Source organism: Penicillium odoratum (assembly GCF_028828045.1).
Source record: "Penicillium odoratum strain IBT 22623 chromosome Unknown utg000006l_segment0_segment0, whole genome shotgun sequence".
In the NCBI taxonomy this organism is placed as follows: Eukaryota; Fungi; Ascomycota; class Eurotiomycetes; order Eurotiales; family Aspergillaceae; genus Penicillium; species Penicillium odoratum.
In genome coordinates, this window is record NW_026643148.1 from 787,436 (window position 1) to 812,772 (window position 25,337).

Sequence of the window (25,337 nt, forward strand, 5' to 3'; positions counted from 1 at the left end):
AATATATAGGACCTACTTACTCCCTAAATCTGTTTCGCGCTACTAGGCTGCTAAGTGGAGGAAGATGACTATAATGCTGCGGATAACAGCTTTATACAGAACTGTATATGATATTTGGATATTATCATGAGACTGATAAGGAGTATCTTGATTCTGTAAGAGAGAGAGTAAGAGAGAGAGAGAGTAGGGGTATAGAGAAAGAGAGGGTTTTATCTGAAGAAAGTTTAGATGAAAGTGCGGATAATGGGTTTTTACCTATATTTCGCACTTTTAGTCATTTACAGAAGCGCCCTGATTAGCTAATTAGTTTTTATATAACCAAATATTCGTTCTAATCGGGACTAGCACAGTCTACGGAGTACTGCTTCACACTCTCTTCTTTCTTCTCACCATGCCCTACAGAGAGAATATCTTATCTTATCCCTTGCAAACGTTTTTTCTTCTTTCCTACGTATGTGAGAGCTCCAGAGTGTGCTCTCCACAGCATACAAGCTTATCGGCTGTTTTTCTCGCCCATCGGCCTTTAGCCGTGCAACACTCCGCCCCACCCAATAGCATACAAGAGCCCCTTATCTCGCTATCGCAGCTATGACAATCACCTCATACCTTGCAGGGTGCTACGATCGCATCTCTTGAGATAAGAAAACCTTGCGAAGTTTAGATCCTGAGCCGTTAGTTCATATTAATCCTTGAGCCGGTTCGTGCAACGTAAGGTTCAGGTACCATCGCTACATCTGCATCCATCTGAGCAGCTTTGTATCCCCGCATTTCAAACCCGGCGGGTCAGATCACATACGGGCCAACATTTGCGCCCATTCATAATCTAAAACCTCGCTTACAGTGATAGCTGGGCCGTCTGTAAAACAAGCTGGAATTTCCTCACGCCACCGCCACTTACTGACCTACAGAGCGGGGTCGGGATTTTAGGGCAAAAGAGCTGCTAGCTGATGTCAGTGCACAGGGGAAGAGATAATACAAGCCAATTGAAGCTCACTTCGGAATTTTCTAATTTATGGGCTTCATCATCCGGCGAATGACGATTTATTTTGCCGGAATCCCGCCGCTGTCCCGAAAGCCCTATACGCATCGAGAATGTAAATTGAGTCAACAAGTAATCAACATGGAAAAATGTACGGAATAACTGTCTTTTCATGTATGGCAAATGAGTCTCATTTCACCACCCAGCCATGTTGAGTAGAATGGAACACACAAAAGAAGGAAACCAGGAAACGCTGAAGCCGGGAGATCTGCAGCTGGTTTTCCCATTCTAGGAGAGGCGGGCATGAATGTGGAGACTGTAGCATGCATTTGCTAGATTATCTATGGACCAGATTGCCCGCCCCGGGATGATTGAGTTCCTGAGTTGCCTCTTACTATTTAACTCGGCATTCTCGCTCCACCTGAGCTTGATTTCAAGTGTGCAGCTATCGGTTCTCCTATCCTTGCTAGTTCTTAGCACAGCATGCAAATCAAACCGTTCCTGGCGTCGGCTCTTATAGCCTTTTCATTAGGCGCGGATACCGTTGCCGCATCCAAACATGGCCGGTTCGCAGAGCTGTCTCGCATCCCAATGGAAAAGGCCAAGAGAGCTGTTCAAGTAAGCATGGAGCGTGTGACGCGAGCCACTACCAACTTCCGCTTTCTGAACAGCAAGTCCAAGGGTGAGTATGATTTGTGAGGAATCGTCTCTCCATGAAGTTGACCATCCTTTAGCCTACAAGGTTGACTCCTTGCCCGAGATTAACTTTGACCTTGGTGAGATGTACTCGGGTTTGGTGCCAATTGAGAAGGATGATCCCTCACGCGCACTGTTCTTCGTTTTCCAACCCACTATCGGCAAACCTGTTGATGAGATCACGATCTGGCTCAATGGCGGTCCTGGCTGCAGTTCCATGGAAGGCTTTTTGCAGGAGAATGGTCGTTTCATCTGGCCGCCCGGTACCTATGCCCCAGTGGAAAACGAGTACTCCTGGGTGAACCTGACCAATATGTTGTGGTAAGTATTTAATTCAAATCCAATTGAGATTCAGGGACAGGGTTGATGTTAGTCTTATTATCAGGGTTGACCAACCAGTCGGAACTGGTTTCTCTATTGGCACACCGACTGCCAAGTCAGAAGAGGAGATTGCCCAGGACTTTGTCAAATTCTTCAAGAACTGGCAAGAGATCTTTGGAATTAAGAACTATAAGATTTATGTCACCGGGGAGAGCTATGCTGGGCGATATGTGCCCTACATTTCGGCCGCTATCCTGGACGAGCAGAATAAGGAACACTTTGACCTGCACGGTAAGTGTCTTGTACCATGGATAAATGACCACATCTGACTTGCCCAGGTGCATTGGCATATGACCCCTGCATTGGTCAATTTGACTGGGTTCAACAGGAAGCTCCGGTCGTGCCCCTCGTGCAACAAAACGCAAACCTATTCGGCTTTAACGAATCCTTCATGGCCGAGCTTGACAGGCTGCACAAGAAGTGTGGATATGCGGAGTTCATCGACCACTACTTGACCTTTCCTCCACCCGAGCACCAGCCGGTCAAAATATTCAACTACACCACCGATTCCGATTGCGATCTCTTCGACCTAGTCTACGAAGAAGCTTTCAGTATTAACCCATGCTTCGACCTGTATGAGATCCCAACCATGTGCCCCCTCCTGTGGGACGTGTTAGCCTTCCCCGGCTCCCTGGGATACCTCCCCGAAGGAGCAGAGATATACTTCGACCGCAACGATGTCAAGGAAGCCCTACACGCCCCCAACATTACCTGGTCAGAGTGCTCCGATGAATCTGTCTTCACTGGGGGTAGCGCCGGCCCTGAGCAGGAGGGAGATATCTCCGCGAACCCGATCGAGAAGGTCTTGCCGCAGGTTATTGAGGCGACTAATCGCGTCCTCATCGCCAACGGTGACTTCGACATGGTTATCATCACCAACGGCACTCTCCTCGCTATTCAGAACATGACCTGGAACGGCCACCTCGGATTCCAGAAGAAGCCCGAGACCCCGGTCAACATTGGACTCACTGATCTACAGTATGCCAGTGTTTTCGCAGAGAACGGTTTGACCGGTCTTGATGGTGCCCAGGGTATCATGGGTATTCAGCACTATGAGCGTGGATTGATGTGGGTCGAGACCTATCAGTCTGGACATATGGAACCTCAGTACCAGCCGCGTTCATCTTACCGTCACCTCCAGTGGCTGCTTAAACGTACCGAGGAGATCTAGAAGAACCTTTTCCGGTAAAAGCGTGGGAGTGAGATGTGGACATGTAGAAATGTGAAAATGGATATAAAGATCGTATATACATAGTGGCAAATTTTGTCAATATCAATATAATGAATACTTATGATGACAAGGTCGAAGCTCACCGCAATTTTAAGCATTCTTTACATTCAGATGTCACCTGAGGTTAGGAGCACGATCACCCTTACATCCATGTGGCAGCCTCACGTCAAGCTCTGACCTCACCCACAGACTCATTATCGCATTTTCCCGCGGGAAACTTTGACCTCTTGATGGCCACCTAGTCAGATGAATATGAAATATCCTATCAACGGATTTCGCGACTGATATCACATAAGCCGGGACTGCCTTGCCAATTTGAGTAAGTGATTACTGCAAGGGTGGATTACCTGACCTGTTTCAGGGATGCACAGATTGGAGGTCGAAATGTACTTTTGCAACCATTCCCGTCCATTATCATATAAATAATTATCCATGACTAAGTTAACGTAAACTGCGCGGTCTATCTATCCTTATCTTTAATCATTGCCAATGATGTTGATGTTGAATGTGGGTCATAGACCCTGAATCTCAGGTGTATGAATTATCACTAAGCTTTATATCGGGTTGTCCACAGGTTGTATCATGTTAAGAATTAATCTGTGAAAACAATCCGTTGTGGTTAAATGATATCTTGAAGATGAATTGTAACAAAAGTCCGCTATTGTTGAGTATGTGGAGAATGTGCAGCAGCCACCTACCGATACCTGGGCATTACTAGCTCCCTGCGAACAATTTAGTGTGAAGCCCATTATTTCCAAATAAGGTGATGCAATGCGAGATTTTACGCAGTTCGTTCAATCCCCTAAGCTAAGAAACAATCTAGGTGTATTCCAATAACAAGATGCCGTATTATGCAGATGCACGTTGACCAAAATAAGACCTGAGCCAATTGATAAAGTAGTAGACCAAAGGTGCATTTCAGCTCGAGCCACACCAAGCAGGGAAACAGCGCTGGAATACTTGTTCGCCCAGACTAAGTTGAAGCGAATTCAAGCGGATAAATATTGGAATTTTTAATAAATCACTAGTAATGTAGTTGTGACAAACGTCTGTGGCGCGGCGCCTCCAAACGCCGCATGGTCAGGGCGTAGTGTAGACGGTATTGTAGGGGTCTTTCGTGATCGTTGATTTGTTGAGTTAGTAGCGCGTCCATGGGTCCAAAAAGGACACCTGAATGCGGAAGGGATATGCCCATGCCAAGACTCTTGGGAGGGCCGTAAGTGCAGGTTTTTCTTGATCGCTCGGGTAAAGAAGGAGTGTGTTAAGCATATGAATAAAACTGATAGAGACAATTACTCAAGAATATGTGATAATTGCGCAGGAAGGACTGGGGAAATGGCAAAGAGGGATGAAAAGTCAGAAAATAGAGATGTGCACGTGGAAATTACTTGCAGAATTTTCAGTTGCAGGCAAGTCTTTCTCAGCGGTTCGGCCGATCTGAGGCAATCGGCTGTTGGGACCGAGTCTATGCCTATAACAATGGCAGGCTTTACACATTAATCGTAAAACCTGGGTAAACGTTATATATTTCTATTACATAAATTCATTATGGGCATGATGCAATATTTCAGAGCTGAATGGCTTTCAACAGTAAACCCTGAATGGCTTAATGCGGCCGGGCTTCAACAGCCACTCGGCGCCACACGATTTCTGATCGCCATGCTATTCCCAGTGCGGTAGCCCATCGCATGTTCAAATGTTAGAATCAAATTTCTTCTCTTGAGCATCTTAGTCGATACTGAGCTCGCAAAAACTGTACTAGGATATTCTCTCACCCCTCGATTCTGGGGAATGTATTGTATGGTAATTTTGATACCGGGTGGCGGCTGAAGCCGAATAGGCCATACATTATACGCTTTTCCTCTTTCGGACAAGGATATAGACCCGCTTCACGTACGACCTAACCAATACAGACTTATTCGCATGTTACCAGAGTTTTGGTAAATTGAAAAGATAAAAAGACGAAAAAAACTTGGCAAAAGAAAGATATTGCTCATAAGATTGTGGTATATAGAGGCCTCGTGGATCCCACCGATTTTGCTCTTTTCGTCTTTCCCCAATATCCATCTTCCTCTCCACTTCTCCGAGTCTGAGACAGCTTTCAGCTATCTCACCCTCCAGATCAATTATATTTGATTGGACTTAAAGAACCTACAAGAAAGAAAAGAATTGGTTTCAAAGAGCCAAATCACCTCATATTCCTATTTTTACATACTTGCTCCAGTAGCAAGCGCCAACCACGACCCTCCACTTCCGACAAGCGATTGCAACGTACCACCACGCGCGAATCCATTTTGACCCTTGCAGCATTTACTTCCCCTGTGCAAAAACTCCCTTCGATCGCATCATCCCAACCCTAGCCCAGCCTTGTCCCACGCCATTAATCTTCGAGTGCGCCAATTTGTAGTCTTGCCCAGATTCTACCGAAACTTGATTTAAGATCTCCCTCAAGCGACTAACCCATTACCGCCATGGGACTCGAAAAGTTTAACCCGTTCAAGAAGGACCGTCAGAACTTCCCCGGAATTGTCATTCCCTTATCCGAATCACCAGCTTACCCCAATGGAGCCCCTCTTCCTGAGAAAGAGGATAAAAATGGTGGCCCCGATGCTGCCAAATCTTTGGAGCGTGCTTCCTCCTCGGAGAATGGATCTGCTGGCTCTTTACCAGATACCAGTTATTTGACTATTGAGCTTCTTCGTGCAGAGATCGATGCTGAGACTTCTACTTCTGGCCATGACTCTGTGTATGATCGTACGTGTCGAAAGCGCCATCCTTTCTTTGCTATGGTAATCTAATACGGCAAATCTAGGCAAGGCCAAGGTGATTAACCGGGCTCTTCAAGATATTGGCATGGGCCGATATCAGTGGAAATTGTTCTTCCTTTGTGGCTTTGGATGGATGGCAGACAAGTAAGCAGGAACTCCCTCTTCATATCGAATAGAGAGGATTGGCTAACATTTTTTTAGCCTCTGGCTTCAGGTGAGAAATTAATGAACTTTAAAAGTATGAATTGTATCGTATTGAAAGCTGATCTGAATGATAGGGGGTCGCCTTAACTTTAACTCCTATCGCGTATGAGTTTGGCATCGACGACTCATGGGTGCGTTTCAGTACCTGTGCCCTTTTCCTAGGTCTGTGCATCGGTGCCTCATTTTGGGGTGTTGTTTCCGATATTGTTGGTCGTCGTCTGGCATTCAACACCACCCTTTTCTTGGCCGGTGCTTTCGGTCTCGCTGCAGGTGGTGGTCCAACCTGGATCGGCACCTCTGCTTTGTACGCTTGCCTAGGTCTTGGTGTTGGCGGAAACCTGCCCGTCGACGGCGCTCTTTTCCTGGAGTTTCTGCCCTGCGTCTCCGGAAACATGTTGACAATGCTGAGTATCTGGTGGCCCATCGGCCAGCTTATTTCCAGTTTGCTCGCTTGGGCTTTCATCCCGACTTACAGCTGCGCTAGCGCAGAGGGCTGTACCAAGGAGCAAAATATGGGCTGGCGCTATCTGGTCCTGACTCTCGGTGCTATCACTATGTGCATGTGGATTGCCCGTTTCTTCTTCTTCCACCTATATGAGTCGCCGAAGTTTCTACTTTCCCGCGGTCGTCAGGAGGAGGCTGTTGCTTCGGTTCATGGAATCGCCTACGAGAACAAGGCCAAGACATGGCTAACCAACGAGATCCTCAACGAGATCGGGGGTATCAGCGAGACAAAAGAACACGAGAAGCTCTCAGTCGGCGAGATCATCAAACGGTTCTTTTCCAAGTTCTCAATGGAACGCATCGCCCCCCTCTTCTCTAACAAGCGCATGGGATTCACCACCGCTCTTCTCTGGTTCTGCTGGGCTACCATTGGCATGGGATACCCTCTCTTCAACGCCTTCCTTCCCCAATACCTCTCCCAAACCGGCGGCGAAACAAACTCCTCCTACATCACCTACCGCAACTACGCCATTACCTCGATCGTCGGTGTCCCCGGCTCCTTCCTGGCTTGCTACACCGTCGAGATCAAGTATATCGGCCGAAGGGGAACAATGGCAATTGCCACCGTCATCACTGGCGTCTTGCTATTCTGCTTCACCCTCTCTTCCACTTCAAACGTCCAGCTAGTCTGTACTTGTCTTGAAGCTTTCTTCCAGAACATCATGTACGGCGTATTGTACGCATACACACCCGAGGTATTCCCCGCCCCAAACCGCGGTACTGGATCTGGCATCTCTAGCTGTCTGAACCGCATCGCCGGTCTCTGTGCACCGCTAGTTGCGATTTTTGCCAGCAGCTCGAATGCGAATGCGCCAATCTACGCTTCTGGTGGTCTGATGCTTGCTGCTTTCGTGGCAATGGTTCTGCTTCCTATTGAGACGCGGGGAAGGCAGACTCTATAAAGCATTTGTCATTTTATAAGCGTTATATTATACTGGTAAAGAAGTGGGTTGTAAAGAAAAGAGACAATGCCGGATTTCCTTGCCGAGTACATACTTGCGTGTGGACGTCGCCTTCTATGAATATATGTGCATGATACCATTTCCTTCAGATTCAAATTCAGATTTATTCCAAACCAGGCCAAAACCAAGAATTTAATCAGCAAGATACCAAAAATACAATTGGCAGGAATACCCATGCAAAAAAACATTGACGAAGATAAAACGGAATCCTTATGTATGTAAATCCCTAAGCTAAGATAGAAACAGATAAATCAACAACTCCAGGCCAGAAACAAAGCTCCACTGTGAAATAAAAACACGAAACCTTTAAAAGACAGAAAAAACAACTCGCCGATGAAGCATGAGCCTGGCCCCTTGCCTTTCCTAGATACCAGCACCAGCACCAGAACCAGTTAAATGAAGTATGTTTGTTCTTCGCCATGATATCCGAATAACAACGCATAAACATATCAGAAAAAAGGGAGTAAAAGTGAAGGAAAAGAGGATGAAAGGGGGAAAGTTGGAGGGAATATAAGGATATGAGGTGAGGTTAAGAGTGAGAACACAATTGGAAGAAATGGGTAAGAATAAACAGGTGGGAAGAGAATTTAAAGAGATCATGCAACGTATCGCGCGTAAAGAATTGCGCGAAAAACCGCTCGAAACCAGACAGGGACGCTAAAACATCAGAACATTTCGTTTTCTCAGTTCTTATGCTTCGATCACTGGCGGCTGGTTGCGACGACCACGTTTCTCTAGCAATGTGGCACCGTTCAAGCTAAGCTCGAACGGCTGATGGGAATTACGGCCGATAGCAGACTTGGCAGCGGCGGCGACCTTTGCATCGTGTTGGCCGTAACCTTGGGCTTGGGGTTGTTGCCGGGGCTGGCGGTGGGCCTGTCGGGCTTGAGCCGCACTACTCTGGCCCAGGTTTGTAGATCGGAGTTTGGCTTCCATGCCTGCCATATCACCAGACTGGGCGGTAGCCTTGACGATCTTAGAGGGTGGAGGACCAGTTGTGTCTTGTTGACGGTAATCAATCTCTTCGTCGTAACCTTCGTTCAGCGAACCCAGAGCGGACTGGAATCCAGCGGTGGGGTTGTTGCGGGCAGCCTGGCGGACATTCCGGCGGCGCTTGGTTTCCTCCTCCTGGCGGTGGACAGCATATCCAACATCAAAGACCTCACGCAAGTTGAATGCACCGGGGGAGCGGAAGTCCATGCGACGCTCTGAAGCAACGGAAGGGATATCCAGTAGTCTGGAGCTGGCGGGCTGGTAAGGTGCTTGGTCGGCGCCCATGGGACCGAGATGATCGACATTGGCGCGGACAGGGCCCATTGGAGTCGCCAGAGGGGGAGCGTCGGCGGCGGCAGTTGTTTCTTCGTCGGTTTGGCGGATCCATGGGTGTGCGAGGAATTCCTTGATAGTATAACGCTTCTCAGGGTCCACGGTCAACAAGTGTGAGATCAGATCTTGCGCCGACTTGGAAATATCATCCCACCAGGGCGATAGGAAAGTGTATTGGCCTCTTGCAACCTTCTCGGTGAGAACCTGGATGCTCTCGTCATAGAAAGGAGGGAAACCACACAGCAAGGTGTAGAGAACACAGCCCATAGCCCACATATCGACACTCTTCGAGTACCGCTCATCCTTCACAATTTCTGGCGCAGTGTAACCAACCGTTCCACAAGGTGTCATGGTCTGGCTGTCCCAGATCACCTTGGACAAACCAAAGTCGGCAAGCTTGATCTTACCAATGCCACCTGACCCAACTCCTGGAATAAATTCTCCTTCATCCTCCTTTTCTTCGTCACCGGGTTGCTGGGGCTTCTGGCCTTTGCTGGGGACGAATGGGGTCGGATAGAAAAGCAAGTTCTCTGGTTTGATGTCACTGTAGATCACTCGTTAGCGCGACCAAAAAAGGTGGGGGGGGAGGGGTTGGGAACTAACCGATGAACAACGCCAGATGTCTCGTGAAGGTATTCAATGGCTTCGGCGACTTGGGTAATTACGTGTCGGCTAAGATCCTCGCTGAAATAGGTCAATCGCACGATTTGGTGGAAGAGCTCGCCTCCGGGGCAGAGCTCCAGGATGATGTAGTAATATTGTCGGGATTCGGAGAAATCGATCAACTTGGTGATGTTGGGGTGATCGAGGTTGCGCATAATCTGGACTTCCTTGAGGATATTCGCACGCTGTAAGAGAGATAGAAGTCAATGACATGAACGAACAGATGCGATGGTAGAACAGATAACAATTCCGATCCGCGCACCTCTGCAGCCCTCGGGGGACTTTTGACGCTGGGATGAAGATTTGACTACGAAGAAGATATTGGTGATGTTCTTTCCTTCCTCATCCAGAAAAGCAAAGGCAGTAAAGACGAGACGAAGGAAACCAAGACCACAATTGATCACCTACCTGATTGCTGTTCATTTCAAATTTCCGCACCACCTTGATCGCCACCTCTCCGTATTCTGTTGTAGTATCCTTGGCGCGAAAGACATTGCTGAAGGCTCCATCGCCCATCTTCTCCACGAGAATCCATCGTTCCAGACCTGGGTAGTTTGGCATCTTCGACCGGCTTACGTTTTCCTCTTGTACCAACCGTTCGATCTCCAAGGAGCGTTCACGACGGACTTCAGATTCTGACTTTTTCTGGGATCCAGCAGGACCATTTCCCCTGAGATCAGGATCTAAAGAACCAAGTGCAGGGGAGAATTGGCCTTGGTGTGGTTGCTGTTCGGCGTGAATGGTGGACACGTCAGTGGTTGGTTCCGAGTGGGGGGTCACCAGACGAGCTTGTTTCCCGTGACGGATAAAGTTCTTGATGTTTTGAATGGTGCTCATGATAGGCAAATGGACCGAGTCAAGCAATAACGATCCAGAATAAGGCTAGTGGTCGTTGTGGCTGATCGCGACCGAGATGAAGAAAATGGAGGGGTTGAGGAGGGTGGGGGGTGTTCGAGAAGAACAGGTTGGGTTTGCGATGATTTTTAAGAAATATGCCCAACGTAGTAATTTTTTGTGATTTGAAACACACCTCCGGATGATTCAAGAGAAAGAAAGAAAAACAAAAGCTTCTCAAAATGAATAAGGGGGTAATGGTAGAAAAAGGTCAGATTGGTTAGGGGGAAGAAAGTTGGAAAAAAAGCCTATGACGACGTGGGATCTACGGTCGATGTCATCGTCTACATACAAACCCCCTTATGGTTCTGGCGTCATGTCCCGCCACTTCTCCACTGTTAGATTAAAGTAGGTCTTTTTCCTTGTTAATGAATTGATTGTCCTTGACTTCAAAAGTTCCAAGAGTTATTGAGTTGTTCTATGTTACCCCGCGGATAAACGTCACTAGTAGCTCACCAGTTCACAGCGCTATGATCCAATTGCTATGACGATATAACCTTCATATCTTACCTATCACCTACCTTGAACATGAACCTAAGGCTAGACTACAATTGAATCCGGGGTCACACAGCTGATTCCTTATAATCAATCAAGCCCTTATAATCAATCAAGCTATGTCCAGGTGGAGCTGTAATATCGTCATCGTCGCCACATACCCGAATGCGTGTATTGAAACTAGTTGTTAGTGGCGTTGTGTGATTCGTGGAGTCTCAACCTGAGATGTGGAATGTGTGGCTTACTATGATTGCTAAGCAAACATTCCGGGATGCAAGGAGATGAAACTGTTTCAACAGTTTATGCGCAAGTAATAAAACGTCTTAATGTGCATCGAGTCCACTCCGTAGAGTCAACTGCTCCATAAATCTGCCTATTTAAGCGCCTACTATAAACACTACTAAACAGAAACTCCGTACTCCGCAACTAGTACATGTTCTAAGTATAGTATAGAATTAATCCAATCAGAGTCATCTGCTTCTTTTTCTCTGTTTCTGTCAAAAGTGGAGGAAATCCACTTGTCGATCTGTAACTCCAACGTGATTTTGTTCTTTTTGTTCTATTTGTTCCTTTTGACTTCTCCCAACCTCCTTGTCAGGTGCTCAGGCACATCCTGCATCCTTATCGTCTTGATCTCCCTTGACGGGTTGATCCCGATATGCGACCCATCTATCCCTAGCCTTTCTGATCTATCCAGGCCTTGTCTTTTTCTTTATCATGACCCCCCTGTTATTCTGATTGTATTCACATCCATTCATCCAAGTCATCATAAGACCACAGTGACCATTCATCGAATCTTTTCTTTTGAGTTCTGAATTTACGATATGCCGGGCCTGGAGGTGAGCCCGGTGGATTCAGAGCGACCGCTTTTCAAGTCCCACAAAGCACTTCCGCGGAGGGGTATCAAGGTTCTCAAGGACACCCAACCGGCCTCTCCGGAGGCAACTGGTACGGCCGCGCCGGCTCCTCCATTGACACCGCCCGGTGCGATTCATGATGAAGCCATGGACGACCACATACCCCAAAAGCCTAACGCGCGCCCCGAGATTCCGACGGGAATGGTGACACCTCGCCGGCCCTCCAAGCCTCCGACGCCTGACGTGACACCTCCTCAAACGCTCTCCAAGCGTCCGCTGCTCAGCCAATTTATCCATCCTTCCTCTTCATCACGAGCCGAATCCTTTCAGACTGCCTGTGAGGATATCTCCTCAGATGGGGACATGGAAACACCCGTTCAATCGCAAAGGAGCCGCAGAGTTACTTCGCGACAAAATGCGCCGAATGGAGTTCGTACGAAATTCACCTATACCGAAGATATTCCATCCGCCTCTCAGCCGCACAGTGAGACAGAATATGAAACAGGGTTCGAATCATTCGACGGGGAATGGACCCACCAGACCGATGGATCGCCGACACCTTTTAAGGGAAAATGTAAGCCCTCGCAAATGAACGTTTCACCGGGCGATAACGACACACTGGACGTGCTCCGTCTGGACGCTTCTTTGGCGCGTGAAATGAACCTACGTGACCGAGTACGCAATACCCATGAAACACATGAAATCACCCCAACTCCATCGATGGAACGTTTCCGCGAAGAGATTGGCTGGCCATCCTATGCTTCGCAGCCAGGCGACCCAGAGTCTCTTCGGTTATCAGCCCTGTCCTCCACGTCAACCGTAGAGGCGATGATCATCGACTCTCCCAAGCGAGCTCAACGACTCTTGCGACACACCGAAAAGCGTAGTTCTCTCCGATCGATTAGTTCCCCCATCACGAGGTCCGAGCACGCTTCCACTGCATCCAATCCTGACTCCCAGCGTCGCTTAGTCCACAAGGCTGCTCGTATCTCGGAAGAAAATCGCCGGAGCATCTCTTCCGATGTGTCTTTTTCAACCAAGACCATTTCCAACGTACCCCGTGCGTCGACCGACATCATTCCTGTTGTCGTGATACCAGAGAGACGATCGTCACTCCGATCGGGACCCAACAGTCAGATATCTTCCAAATACGGTTCTCAACGGTCTAGTCGACGTCCACCGGTATCAGAGGGCTCGGGTTCAGTGAACACCCGCCAGAAAAAGCGAACTATGTCTGATTCAGTTTCTGCACAATCCCGAGAGTTGGAATCGAGGGGCCGCCCCTTTGGTCGGCCGATCATTCCGCCTCGCAGTTCCTCGCTCTCTGCACCGACGAGTCGAAACAATTCCCGTGCTGCATCCCTCACCTCCGAAAGCTTGCGCAGTCACACCCTGGCGATGGATTTGGAGATGCAAAAGCGCCGGGACCAGCAGCCGGTTTCACCGCCCCGACACAATATCTTGGGCCCTAATGGTCATCAGAATCTAGGTCTTTTACAGCCCAGTTTACCAAAGGTGTTGGTCAGCGCCGAGGAAGACACTTCAACCCTGCGACCTCCTTCCCTGCCATATACTCAGTGGTCAATTCCGTCTTCTTCTCCGGGGCCCATAGAGATTCGGGAAGCCACTGCGGTTAGCCTTTTTGCACACAATAACCGTTCTTTACTTCTGGTTGACCAGCGACTGCCAGGCCAGGAGACTCGCAACCTACCGGTATTCCATGATATCAGACACGATATGGTAAACCCTCAGACTCCAGATAACCCCATCAAACCTGCGATGTTGGATGTGGATTCTCCATTGAAGAATCCCCGTCCACCACCCAAGCCTCCCATCTCCAAACCGCCCATTTCCAAGCCTCTTCCTCCACTTCCTACCCAGAACCAGGGAAATGTAGATTCTGGCGAGATGGGTCGACAAGGCTCGGTGCGCCGCCCTTGGGTTGCACGCCCTCGATCAAACTCCTTCAACACGCTAGTGCGCTCTCTTTCCATCAAATCAGCAAAGAACCGCAAAGCAGGACTGGAAATGGACAGTCGTCTTCATCCCATGTGGCGTCCACGTGGATTCTGGGACGACATATCTGGATCTCCAAAGAAAGGCAACTCGACCGCACGCAACCTCGCCAGCCCCGAGGCTCCCTTTATCAACAACTCCCTGGGCCTCCCTCAGTACCGAGTTGTTATCGAAGGCCCACCATCCCTGGCTCGCCGTAGCCCAGAAATGAGACGCTTATTCAACGGCATGCCTTCTGCGACACAATACAATGCCAGCAACGCCAGCCTGGTGGATCGAGGAATGTTTCGCGCCGGAACACCCCTATACCAGAATCGCTACCAAGCGCTTTCCAGATGGGGAATCCGGTTCCGCTCAATGAACCTGCGAAATGTGCGCAATCGTCTCCGACGTATGCGCCAACGACGTGATGAGAGGAAACGAGTTGCGCGTAGGGAGAACCTCAAACAGAGCATTGGCGCCCCTGTCCACGTGGTTTCTAGTGCTACCCATGGAATTACACGCTGATGCCCTTTATGCATGATGATCAACGCTTTATGACTGGACAAGTTCAAACGACAATGACAGAGACAAACGACATTAATGACATGTACCTTGCGTGACGAAAGCTTTTGTTTTGGTCTTGAATCTGGATTTATTTTGATATTATTCGGCGTTTGCTTGATACGAGATCCATGATACTTACGACAAGATGACTCGATGACTTATGCCAGTTGCGCCTGGAGGCAACAATGTACCTTAAGTTCTTTGCGTTACATTGGATGCGCGCATTCATTTAGCCTGGGATTGAATACATCTTTTTCTGTGTTACTTGAACTGTTCCAGGATCTCGTATTCTGTGTATATTCCACACGTGATGCTGATTCTGATGCTGATGCCAATGCGAACGCCAATGCTGATCGATGTTGTACATGATTGCCATCAAGACCATTGAATTCATGTAGTCCACTTCAATATCTCCTTGCCTCTCTCCGCTTCCCTCGTCCACTAATATTCGACCGTCCTCGAATAGCCATAGATCCATACTCCGCTTCCCTGTCTTGTCTTTGTCTGCGCTGATCCGCCGTCTCTGATGGTCCGGATTGTTCATTCCCATTCCCAGGAGCATTTGTATTCGTTGCCTCTCGAGCCCGTTTTAGCATTGCTTGCCAGACCGGTGGATCGAGGAAGGGCTGTGGGGGTGTTGCGAAGGATACTTTTATAGGTTCTGGTTGGTTTTCTTCGGGTTCCTGCGCCTCTGTGTATTTATCAAGGGCGCAGGGGAAGGGTTTCTTCATGCGTGTATCCGCTGCGACTGCGCTTGGATTGAGGACTTTGGGGACCGATTTTGTCTTTTTGGGATTCTCTTTATCATTTTGGCTATTTGAACTCAGTAGCGGGCGCTTGTGTGGGATGAGAAGAGGGCGCGTAGTCATTTTGGCGGGAGTTGGGAGAGGGTTTGACGTCTTGGAGGGATGATCTTATCTCCCCGGATCCACTCTATGACCTCAGAGGTTCTGTATGTTGACAGTATAGAGCATCTCACCAGTTTACCATAGAACGACTTAAGTTGTTCGATAGTTAAGGGGATGTAGGATTAAAGTGGTCCATTGACTGTTAGACTGATTTATGCTCTGACTGTATTATTGTGTGGACTTGGGAGGTGAAGAGTTGTTGACGAACTAATCTTCGGCCCCGAACCTAAGGTAGTTTGCCTGGACTCGGGACTTACTCCGCCAACACTGTATGGCTACAATAGTCCACGGGCTTGTGATTATCTCAGAACATCATGTATATATTGGTACATAACGATACATAATTTCAAGGATTCACGATGTAGATAGTGGACTTTCATTCCCTTCCTACTTTGTACTTCTGCGCCGCAACCGCAACTTCAGCCCAAAATTGGGCACATAAAACTCCTCAAATGACAACGATCCTGTCAACGGCCCGTGAATTCCATCAGGAAGGATATCAAAATGCAACACTAGATGCGCAAGCGCTAATTTCATCAGCACACTTGCCATCCACCGGCCAGGACTACAATGCACAAGTCAGCCGACGTGCAAGCAGTTGGGATGAAAACACGACAGGGAATAACACGCTAAGAAACCTGATAGACCGGGAATACCCGCAACGAAATATCACACTATCCAAGAAAGGAAAGAGGGAAAGAGTGGGGTATCAACGTACCAGGCATGCACGCCCATCCCAAAGACCAGATAATCAGGACTCACGTCTACGAGCTTGGTCCCCGATGCACCCGCTGTTGCACGTTTCGCAAATCGAAACCCATCGAAGACTTCCGGATTCATGTATGTCTTACTAGAACGCTGAATCCAGCCACTCGGGACTCCGATGTGCGTTCCGGGTTTGAGCACGACACCTACCCGGAGCGTCGGTATTAGGTAGGAAATGCGAGGTATGGTATACAATAGACTTACCGTTTGAGAGATGAACCTCTGTAACGCAAACCCGATGAGCGGACACTGCAGTATTGTTAGCTGGATGGTAGACGGGTGGTGACATATATACCTGCTGCAGGGGGGTGGATTCGCTGGCACTCCTTGAGAAAGCTGTCCATCAAGACCATTTTATCACAGGCGACGACGTTGCTTCCCATCTCCGAGACGGTAGTTTCGACTTCTTCGCGGAGCGCAGGGATGTATTCTGGGTGCTGAGCGAGTTCAGCTAATGCTCCATATAGACCCTGGAAAGAGATTAGTATGCGAGTATTTCAACAATGTATACATTGATCACACTTACGTAGGCTGTTGTATAGATGAATGCGAATTGGAGGAGCAGCATCTCTCCAATCACCTCGGAATAAGTCCATCTTTGACGAAGAATAGAGATCTCGTAGAGCCAATGGAAAATCTCAACCTGCATGCGCTAGGATTAGTATGGGCTCAGACTGGCTTTGAAGCAGCTGAACAGGAGAGCATACCGGCTTCTCAGAGGGTTCTTGATTCTCCCTATCCGTTGAATTTCTCGACATATCAATCTTGTACTCTGCTGCCCTTGCATCAAAGTGCTTCAGCAGAATCTTGCGCGAGGCATGCATATTCCACTTCGTGCACATAACAGCAAGCCGACTAAAAAACCCACCAAAGTACCTGTTTTGATATTAGCATGCCGTAAGCACTAGTTTGAACCCCATCTCACCCCTTCAAAGCATCCGGAATCAGAAATTGCAAGCGAGTAGTCATGATCATCCCAAGGATATGCTCCTTCACAGCCTTCAAATATTCCTCATTTCCAGCGAGTTGTTCTCCAACCAACGAAAAACTCCCACTGCGAGCAACAACAGAATATGCAAAGTCGAAGCAAGAAAGCGAGCATTCTAGGGCCATCAATAACAATTCACACAAAATATTGAATAAACTTACCACCATCCGTAAATTCCAACATCCCCAATTGAGAAATAACAGCCGCATTCATAGAGGGCACATACCTATCCAACTGCTTATAAAGGGTTCCCCGAATAACACCAGGCGTAGTCTTCGCAATAGCAGGCCAACCACCACCCTTGGGGAAATAGCCAGGCATCACATGCGAGATCTGGAGTAATTGATCGATCCACGGCTCCGGAGATGCTTCCGTACGGCAGGCATTTTTCAATTCCTCGATTAATTCGGGTTTGCAAAGTATTACCTGACCAGGACGAAAGGTACGAGGAATTTCGAAAAGCCCGTCTGAGAAACGGATGCAGCCTTCTTTGATTAGGCCTGGTCCGTCGATTATGAAGCGGTAGTGCTGGTAGAGGATTGACAAGGGGCCTTTTCCCGTGACGAAAGGGACGCCGGTCTGGGAGTATGAGTTATCGGGGGTAATGAGATGAGCTGAAAGGGACTTACATTGGCCCATCGGCGGGATGTTATTACTAGTGCGAAGGCAGTGATCAGGATAATTGCTGTTCCTGCTACAATGATGATGGCTCCGAGGTGGTGGAGGTCAGATTGCCCGATGGGCCAGTAGGCGAGTGAGAGGATCATCTTTGGAACCGAGAGGAAGTAAAGAGGATGATTTGCAATATTGTTCAGCGTAAGTGAGAGATCGTTTTATAGAAGAGAATCCGAAGGTCGCGTGGAAGTATTCCTACGTTGGCACTCGACTGTTACCTAGTAAGGCAAGACTACCAGGAATGTATCTAGGAACGGCGAGAGCCGCAGCAAGGGACATCTGTACTATAAGAATATGAGAGTCTAGGATGTTACGCATAGGGTTCCCCCTGTAATAGTCTGGACCGAACTACTGTCAACCTAGCGATCAAATAAAAATGGGACCATCTATATAGCCAATGCCAGTAAAAGCACTGTATGAATGTAATTGTGATATCGTCTCCCAGATACCTCTAGGCATGCAATGCAGTAAGTTCCCAAATCAGGAGGAGATATTACGGTAGTGGCGTTAATATATCTTAATAATGGGACTAAACCAGTGCTGTGAGGCCGGCTTATATGCATGAGCGAGTGATGAGGGGAACGCCAGGGATAAAAAGGCTCATATATTTGCTCACGACTCCATGACACATCAGAATAGGTAAGGGTAAATTTCGTACAGGGACTCGTGAAAGAGGCCAGAGGCCGGACAGACTAGACAATGAAAAAACAGAACAGGTACTCCAGTTATCGGCGACTGGATCCGTGTGGTATAATGGTACAAGTAGCCCACAAAATACGCCCGCATAGAGAATCGGAAATAAAGGAGAGGATGTTAGCGCGCGGGACTTCGTATCATGCAATTCCCGGCGTTTCCATCCCTCCCATGGTCGAATATGAATATGGTAGGTCCACTAGACCGTCAAGAAGCCAGTTCAAAGGATCGAAGACTTCGTAGTTCGGTTCCATGAAGCCACTTGGGAGTCCACCGACGCCATTGTTTGGTTGAACCCCGATGTCGGCTTGGGAGAGGATTGGCGCTGGCGCGAGACTCGGATCCCCTCCAGCAAGACCAGGTGTGGATGATGAAGTGCGGGGAAGGCCTACGGATGACGCAACTGATGAATCGGCCGCAGAATCCGGGTTGGTCGGGTTCTTGAGGTAGGCTTCAATGTTTCGTCCCCTGGTCCGCGCATCCTCCCGCCATCTCCATACTGAATCGAAGAGGAGAGACATGCTCATACGGCACCGAACTTTCAGTCGTAGAGAGTCATCAACGTCGGGATTGCTCGCTGCGGATCGCTGAGCTCCAAGCCGCCACATCTGAGCAAGCACTTCTGCTAGACGTTCAGGAAGGTCGTTGCTCGAAGCGGATACGCTGCGGATGGCCCAGATAGTCCGGTTGAACAAACTTTTGGTATATTCCATGTCGATGTGAGCAGCAAAAAAACTCTTACTCATTTTAAGAAGGGTACAGCCTGCTGCAACCATCATCTGGTAAACGTAGTTAGGAGTATATGAGAGGACGGGACCGACGTCCGTCTCGAGGTTCATGGCGGTCTCGAGGAAAGAAGTGGTGGCAACGTATAAGGAGAGCAGACGTTCACGATAGTCCTTTGTAGCAGGATCGTCAAAGAAGGCCGACAGATGCAGATGGAGGTTTGCAGCGCGGAGATACAGATTGGTAATGCCTGTAATAAATTAGTATGAGAGAACGACACCGATGGTGCAATCTTACAATCATTTTGCGGTTTGAATTGTTCATCCAGCTCGTCAAAATCACGCGAAAGAAATGAGATCATCGTATTTCGCTCTTGGTCACTAGTCAACCCAACAGGGTCTCGTCGATTGGTGTAAAGAGCTCGAGTGATTCTGTCGCAGAATTTCTCAACCTCTAATCTCGACTTCATATCACCGGACAATTTAAAGTTGGGATCTAACGAATCACTCGATGACAAAGTCCAGTCATAAAGTGTAGAAGGAGGTTGACCATAACCAGTGGAAACTCTGCAGAAAGTCAGAAATTAGGTCTAGAGTGAAGGGAGAAGTTCCGTACCGTTGTGCCACAATGTTACAAATAGCCCAGGTCCGCACTTTGTCTTTCAATTCCTCCTCAATAAGCTCCACACGGAACTTGCTGAAATCCTGGCTATGAGATGGTCGATGGAGACCAAGCTGCATGGCTACCTGGACCATCATTCCGCAGAGCATGAAGGTTGGATCTGTCGATGTGCTGCTGGTGGGAAATGGCCATGAACAAAGTAGGCAAAGCGCTTTAACAACATGGTAGCTTTGTGGTATATCCGCCAAGGTACTCCACACGAGACGCGTGACTGGCCCTGACAGAGAAGTCAACAGACTTGAATCACCCTGATAGCGTCTGGCACCAACGCTGATCATCGTCCAGAATAGTAAAGGCGAGTTATTGTAATATTCGTCAGGCGGTTGTTGCCGATCCAAGAACGGGAGAAACGGATGGTAGTACGTGAAGAACCTATTCCAGTGTAAGAATATTTGAGAAACATGGCGAATCATGTTGGGGCCTTACAGATTAAAGAGCTCCGTCACTTTCTCCGGGATGACCATGACATCCTCGATGCGTTTGAACTGCTGGTTCCCATTTCTCATAAAGCTGGAGCCATCGTAGCCCGAGCGAAGATCCAGCAGCGATGCGACTGCTTCCTGCGAGCCCATGTATTGGTCTGTTGATATGGCTGATGGGGTCTGGGTCTGATAGACACCCGCAGGGCTGACCTGACTAGATTCCTGTTTCGGTGTTAATTGGCCCACCTGAATTGGTTGTTGCTGGTGCATGACAGGGCCAGAATTGACGCCGGCAATTTGTTTCCTCAATTCGATGATCTCTCGTTCCATCTCGGCATTGCGACTGCGCTTCCCAACTCGCTTGAAAGTGGTTTCGATTTTGCAACTGAGTTTTAGTCGACGACATCGGGAACAATCGACCCAGGGATCTTGGCTGACATCGCATCGAAGCTACATAATTATATGACTGGTTAGCCGACTGCATTTTCCCAAAATGATTTGCTCGGCGCTGTTAGTGTCGCCACAGCTTCGATGTCGTATTAATAAGAAATAGGTGCTCCCCTACCTTCTGCTGTCGACATTCATTACAAGCCCGTTTTACTGGCTGTCGTCTCTTATCATCTCGGTCGTTATCCTCCGCATCCTCAATACTCCCCGGGGAGCTGTCAATCCCCGCAATGGTGACATTCCGTTTGCGACCCTGCAAGCCATCGGCCGCGGACAAAGGGAGCGGCGCATGATTGACACCCGCCATTACGGGATTTATGACCGCTGGAGCATTATCAGCTCCCACACTCAAGTTGAAAGCTTGGGTCGGTGACCCTCTGAATGCGCTTGCTCGAGAAGCCAGCCTGATGACGTTTGTGGAGAATCAGGACTGGATGGAAAAGTTTGAGAAGGTTAAATGCAAACCAGATGGGTGATATTCCAGTAAGCCGGTCAAATTGCAGCAATGACCTTTTCTCCAGACCAATTCAGTGACAATCTCCGCACAAGCTGTGTGATGCAGACAATTCAAATGCGCCGGTGAATGACTCAGCGCGGGGGTGGTCAGGTGACTGGTGGAAAATCGCTGAGCTAAGCACAGCCAATTGGACAATTTGGGATGGACTTTTTTTCAAACTGAAAAACTATTGAATAATAGTTCAAAAGGCATGATCATAGTATCAAGCAGAGATATGACTTTCATCACTGCCCAGGTGGTCGCGTGCTTCCCACGGTGATCGGCAATGGCACAACATACCAGGTGGATAAACGTTTTGACCGTGGGCTAGATCTATGTCCCCATGAAGTATGCATGGAAAGTCTTAGCCGGTCCTCGCTTTTCCACGGTAAAAAAATTTTGGAGAATGTACATCATTTATTATCTGTCCATGTACAAACCTATAGGGAGCCAACGGTACTCTATCACGTCAGAGGGATTTCTCAATTGACCACGACAAAGCTGCATTCAATTGTAAAGGAACCGAAGGACACGAAAATCATTAGATTTTTTACATGTAATATTGATCTGGTTAAACCCTGACCATATATGTGCACATATAAGTGAAGATACCCTCAAATTAACTGGTATGTACAAATATCCGTAGGGAGTAACCTTGAACTTCGTCATGTTTTAGCTCGTAGTTAGGTTGATCAAGGAAAGAGCTCGATACTGAAAAGACCTATGTAATTAAATTGTAACTGTATTTCGTGAATAACCTTTTACTTTTATCAAATATAATGATGTATAAAACCTTGGATGCGAACTCGATACCGTGTGCAAACTTGGAAAATCCAAGCCAATTAGACTATCGAGTACCTAGATGCTAGAGGCTTTCCGCCGCGCTTTTCGCGCCGCGGCTACTTAGGTGTTATGGACACTATGTCTCCTACTTGGTATCCTACCCCGTCTCTTACTTGGTCTCCTATCCCGTATTCTACCTTCTTTGCCACCAAATTAATTGAATAGTCAAAGGGCTCTCCATTTTCATATAGCGGAATATGAGGGTAAAGAAAAGTCCGTGGCTAGAGGTTTCTAACCTGTGTCCAAAAGCCCGCAGTGTATCTAAGTAATAAAGGGGTTGATAATGAGAAAAATTGCCATTATAATAATGTTGGAATAAAGTACAGTTCATTGTATGACCATCACAATGAGGTCATGCCGATCGGGCGCTGAGCCGCAAGGCAGTGCTTTGAATCGAATCAATCAGAAGAGTTTATTGTGCCCCGTCATCTCCGTACCCCGTATTTCTCCACATTTCACGGTTCCAAGCGTCCGACTGAGGATGCAATATCCTAATCGGTCAAACCTGCCTTGGCCGCAAGGCTTACTTGGGCGTTCCATGGCACCTTCATTTGATCGTCCTGCTGACGTCCTTGATTGGGGGATCCGGAAAACCCTCCATCAGATATAAAGATGAACATCCCCCTCAACTTGTTAAACCCCACTCTCAAGCTTACAACTCCACCTCCCGTTCATTGATAACGATGACTATTTCTAAGGACGACATGTCTCAAAAGACACCTATAGACTCGGATCTTGATAAGACCGATCAGCGACCCCCTTCATACCATAATGACGAGCAGCAAGTACTGCTCGAGTTGCCAAAGCTCAACCTTTGCGACACAAAGACTAATAATATGGATTCTATCGTGCAAACAGTCACCGGTCAAACAGTCACTGGTGACCAGTGCGTTGCGCACCTCAAATTCCTCGCTGTTTTAGCAGATCTACGTGACTACATTTCGAACCAAGACGGTCTATTTGGTCTCAGTGATTCTCAGGCAAATAAATTTCCTGATGATGTGGACCAAGCCAAGGCCCGCATTCGTGAGAAACGCTGGGCCGTTTATGTGGCCCGTGCAGTCGATCGGTATGAGAAGTGGTGGTTTGCTGCCTTGCCTATGTCTCGGCCACATGCGACAATGACCGATCAAGAGAGCGCGAACTATGAACACATTACAGACTGTGAGATGAAGATCTTGTGGGATACGGATAATTTGCCTCCGATCGGTGAGTAATGAACGTGAAGCCCAGATCACAATCTAATATAGATCTAGATATTTTGATGGTCTGGCATTCTCATATGCTTAATCCAAGGAATTTTTTGGAGGATTGTATTCGCTATGGTAGGATGAGTACATGGAGAACAGGGTTCCCATTTGAAGCTGTTAACCAATGCATCAATGACCGGACTCTGGAGTACGCCCCAGGTGAGGCTGGCCAACAGAAGTTCGAGAAACAGATCAAGATCAAATGGGATGCCCTGCATGACCCCCCATCCAAAGATATCGAATGCCCTTCCTGCAAAAAGATATCGCCAGTGCCGTGGACCAGTGGTGAAATATCGTCATCCCTCGAAGATGCATTCGCTGATTATACCGGCTTTGCTGACAAGAGTTTTGCGACCACCTGCAAGCACTGTCTCCTCATAATCGATCACGGCCGACTCAAAGTTGCTAAGTTCCGAAACGATTTGCTTGAGTTGATTGAGCACGATCGGCCCATGCCAGGGACCCTGTTAAACCTAAATGGAATTCCAGAAAGCGCCCCAGTGAAACGACCATATCATACTCACCAGAGTATGATGTTCCCCAGCAAGCTAATGAGGACCTGCGGAAATGACCTGGCAGCTTACACCGATGCCAGAACAAACTGGTGCAAAAATGTCGACGACCTTCGCACCCAAATGGAACTCAAGCTCCGCGACCCAAAGGCCTTGGCAGCAACAAAACTTCGCCATGGGACCACCGTCCAACCAGGCGAGAAGGTTCATTTCCGACGGATGATGTCTCGATACTGGGAGAACTTCAGCCCATTCGCACTCGACCTCGTCGGCGCCGTAATCCGCCAAGGCACATTTGTTCAAAAGATGGACAACATCGACTGGCTCCACTCACCAACCGTCATGGACACAGCCCGCCGTCTCATCAAGAAATACAACGTGTTCCTGGGGATTATGCTACGCAACCCAAGGCACATGGCAGTTCCAACTCTAGACGTCGATCTAGCCTGGCACACGCACCAACTCCAACCAAACAGATACTACAAATACACAACCAGCCTCTCAGTCGGAGCGGTCCGCCGCTTCATCGACCACGACGACAAAGTCGATGAAAACAAACTCTCCGAGGCCTTCGAGTGGACTAGTAAAATGTACCGCCGCGAGACAGATGGCGGTATCTACAGCGAATGCACATGCTGGTACTGCGAAGCAACCCGAGCCCCAGATCTCTACAGCCGCATCTTCAATATTGGCTCTTCGTCCCGCGCCCGCGATACAGCGGACTCCCTACATAACAGAGCGGATATCTCCTCCGACCCGGATAAAAACCCACATATCTCAGCGCATAATGCCGTCCGTCCCATTCAGGGCGATCGTGAAGCCCGCGTTGGATATCTGCAGCGAATGCGGTTAATGCGGAACTATGAGAAGGCTGCTCGGAGAGCTGAGAAGCACGGTCGTCCGCGTTCGGACTCGAGAACTACTGCCGATGGGTATGGGGGTATGTACTATCCGGCTTATTATTATGGTTATCCCATGATCTTACCCTACTATGGGCCTTACATGTGTGATCCTGGGATCAGTTCGAATTCCTATGCTTGCAATCCTAGCTGTATGAGTACTGCGGCAGGTGCTACGGGGAATTGTTGCTCGGGAACTTGTGGTGGTGGGGTTGCCGCTGGAGCTTGCGGTGGTATTGGTAATGGAGGAGGTTGTGCTGGGGGCGGTGCTGCTTGTGGTATGTCTTATGAAGCCCCTTTTGATGTGATAATGCTAATATTCGCTCAGGTGGTATTGGTGGCGGCGGCTGTGGAGGCGGCGGGGGTGGTTGCGGAGGAGGGGGAGGAGGAGGCTGTGGAGGAGGTGGTGGTGGTGGCTGATTTAAAGCACCTTGATAATGATTATTATGACATATTGACCCCGAGGATCTCCTTGTTGCTGTACAGCTTTCACGACCTGATTAGCCTGCT

At 48.4% G+C, this 25,337-nt stretch overlaps 8 protein-coding genes across 8 annotated transcripts; 4 read left to right on the forward strand and 4 right to left on the reverse strand.

The window, feature by feature from the left end:
• Positions 1-1,462: 1,462 nt before the first annotated feature.
• sxa2 (putative pheromone processing carboxypeptidase (Sxa2)) lies at positions 1,463-3,227 on the forward strand (the record flags this gene model as incomplete). Its single annotated transcript, XM_057142671.1, has 4 exons — positions 1,463-1,661; positions 1,714-1,996; positions 2,061-2,287; positions 2,335-3,227. 4 exons carry the CDS (start codon positions 1,463-1,465, stop codon positions 3,225-3,227), a joined length of 1,602 nt encoding a protein of 533 aa, XP_056991959.1.
• Positions 3,228-5,758: 2,531 nt separating this feature from the next.
• N7520_008738 (uncharacterized protein) lies at positions 5,759-7,665 on the forward strand (the record flags this gene model as incomplete). Its single annotated transcript, XM_057142672.1, has 4 exons — positions 5,759-6,041; positions 6,100-6,199; positions 6,257-6,269; positions 6,334-7,665. 4 exons carry the CDS (start codon positions 5,759-5,761, stop codon positions 7,663-7,665), a joined length of 1,728 nt encoding a protein of 575 aa, XP_056991960.1.
• A 750-nt stretch (positions 7,666-8,415) lies between these two features.
• N7520_008739 (serine/threonine-protein kinase) lies at positions 8,416-10,551 on the reverse strand (the record flags this gene model as incomplete). Its single annotated transcript, XM_057142673.1, has 3 exons — positions 8,416-9,595; positions 9,655-9,899; positions 10,123-10,551. 3 exons carry the CDS (start codon positions 10,549-10,551, stop codon positions 8,416-8,418), a joined length of 1,854 nt encoding a protein of 617 aa, XP_056991961.1.
• A 1,376-nt stretch (positions 10,552-11,927) lies between these two features.
• Positions 11,928-14,483, forward strand: N7520_008740 (uncharacterized protein; the record flags this gene model as incomplete). Its single annotated transcript, XM_057142674.1, has 1 exon — positions 11,928-14,483. The coding sequence occupies one exon, from the start codon at positions 11,928-11,930 to the stop codon at positions 14,481-14,483; it is 2,556 nt and encodes an 851-aa protein (XP_056991962.1).
• A 443-nt stretch (positions 14,484-14,926) lies between these two features.
• On the reverse strand, positions 14,927-15,391 carry N7520_008741 (uncharacterized protein; the record flags this gene model as incomplete). Its single annotated transcript, XM_057142675.1, has 1 exon — positions 14,927-15,391. The coding sequence occupies one exon, from the start codon at positions 15,389-15,391 to the stop codon at positions 14,927-14,929; it is 465 nt and encodes a 154-aa protein (XP_056991963.1).
• Positions 15,392-15,817: 426 nt separating this feature from the next.
• On the reverse strand, positions 15,818-17,950 carry N7520_008742 (cytochrome P450; the record flags this gene model as incomplete). The annotated part of the gene is made up of 9 exons (XM_057142676.1): positions 15,818-15,995; positions 16,149-16,341; positions 16,400-16,444; positions 16,491-16,665; positions 16,722-16,838; positions 16,903-17,071; positions 17,121-17,298; positions 17,345-17,762; positions 17,813-17,950. The coding sequence occupies 9 exons, from the start codon at positions 17,948-17,950 to the stop codon at positions 15,818-15,820; spliced, it is 1,611 nt and encodes a 536-aa protein (XP_056991964.1).
• Positions 17,951-18,691: 741 nt separating this feature from the next.
• Positions 18,692-21,134, reverse strand: N7520_008743 (putative C6 transcription factor (Leu3); the record flags this gene model as incomplete). Its single annotated transcript, XM_057142677.1, has 5 exons — positions 18,692-19,527; positions 19,575-19,843; positions 19,893-20,330; positions 20,385-20,830; positions 20,946-21,134. The coding sequence occupies 5 exons, from the start codon at positions 21,132-21,134 to the stop codon at positions 18,692-18,694; spliced, it is 2,178 nt and encodes a 725-aa protein (XP_056991965.1).
• A 1,715-nt stretch (positions 21,135-22,849) lies between these two features.
• N7520_008744 (uncharacterized protein) lies at positions 22,850-25,247 on the forward strand (the record flags this gene model as incomplete). Its single annotated transcript, XM_057142678.1, has 3 exons — positions 22,850-23,375; positions 23,423-25,105; positions 25,156-25,247. The coding sequence occupies 3 exons, from the start codon at positions 22,850-22,852 to the stop codon at positions 25,245-25,247; spliced, it is 2,301 nt and encodes a 766-aa protein (XP_056991966.1).
• Between the last annotated feature and the right edge of the window lie 90 nt (positions 25,248-25,337).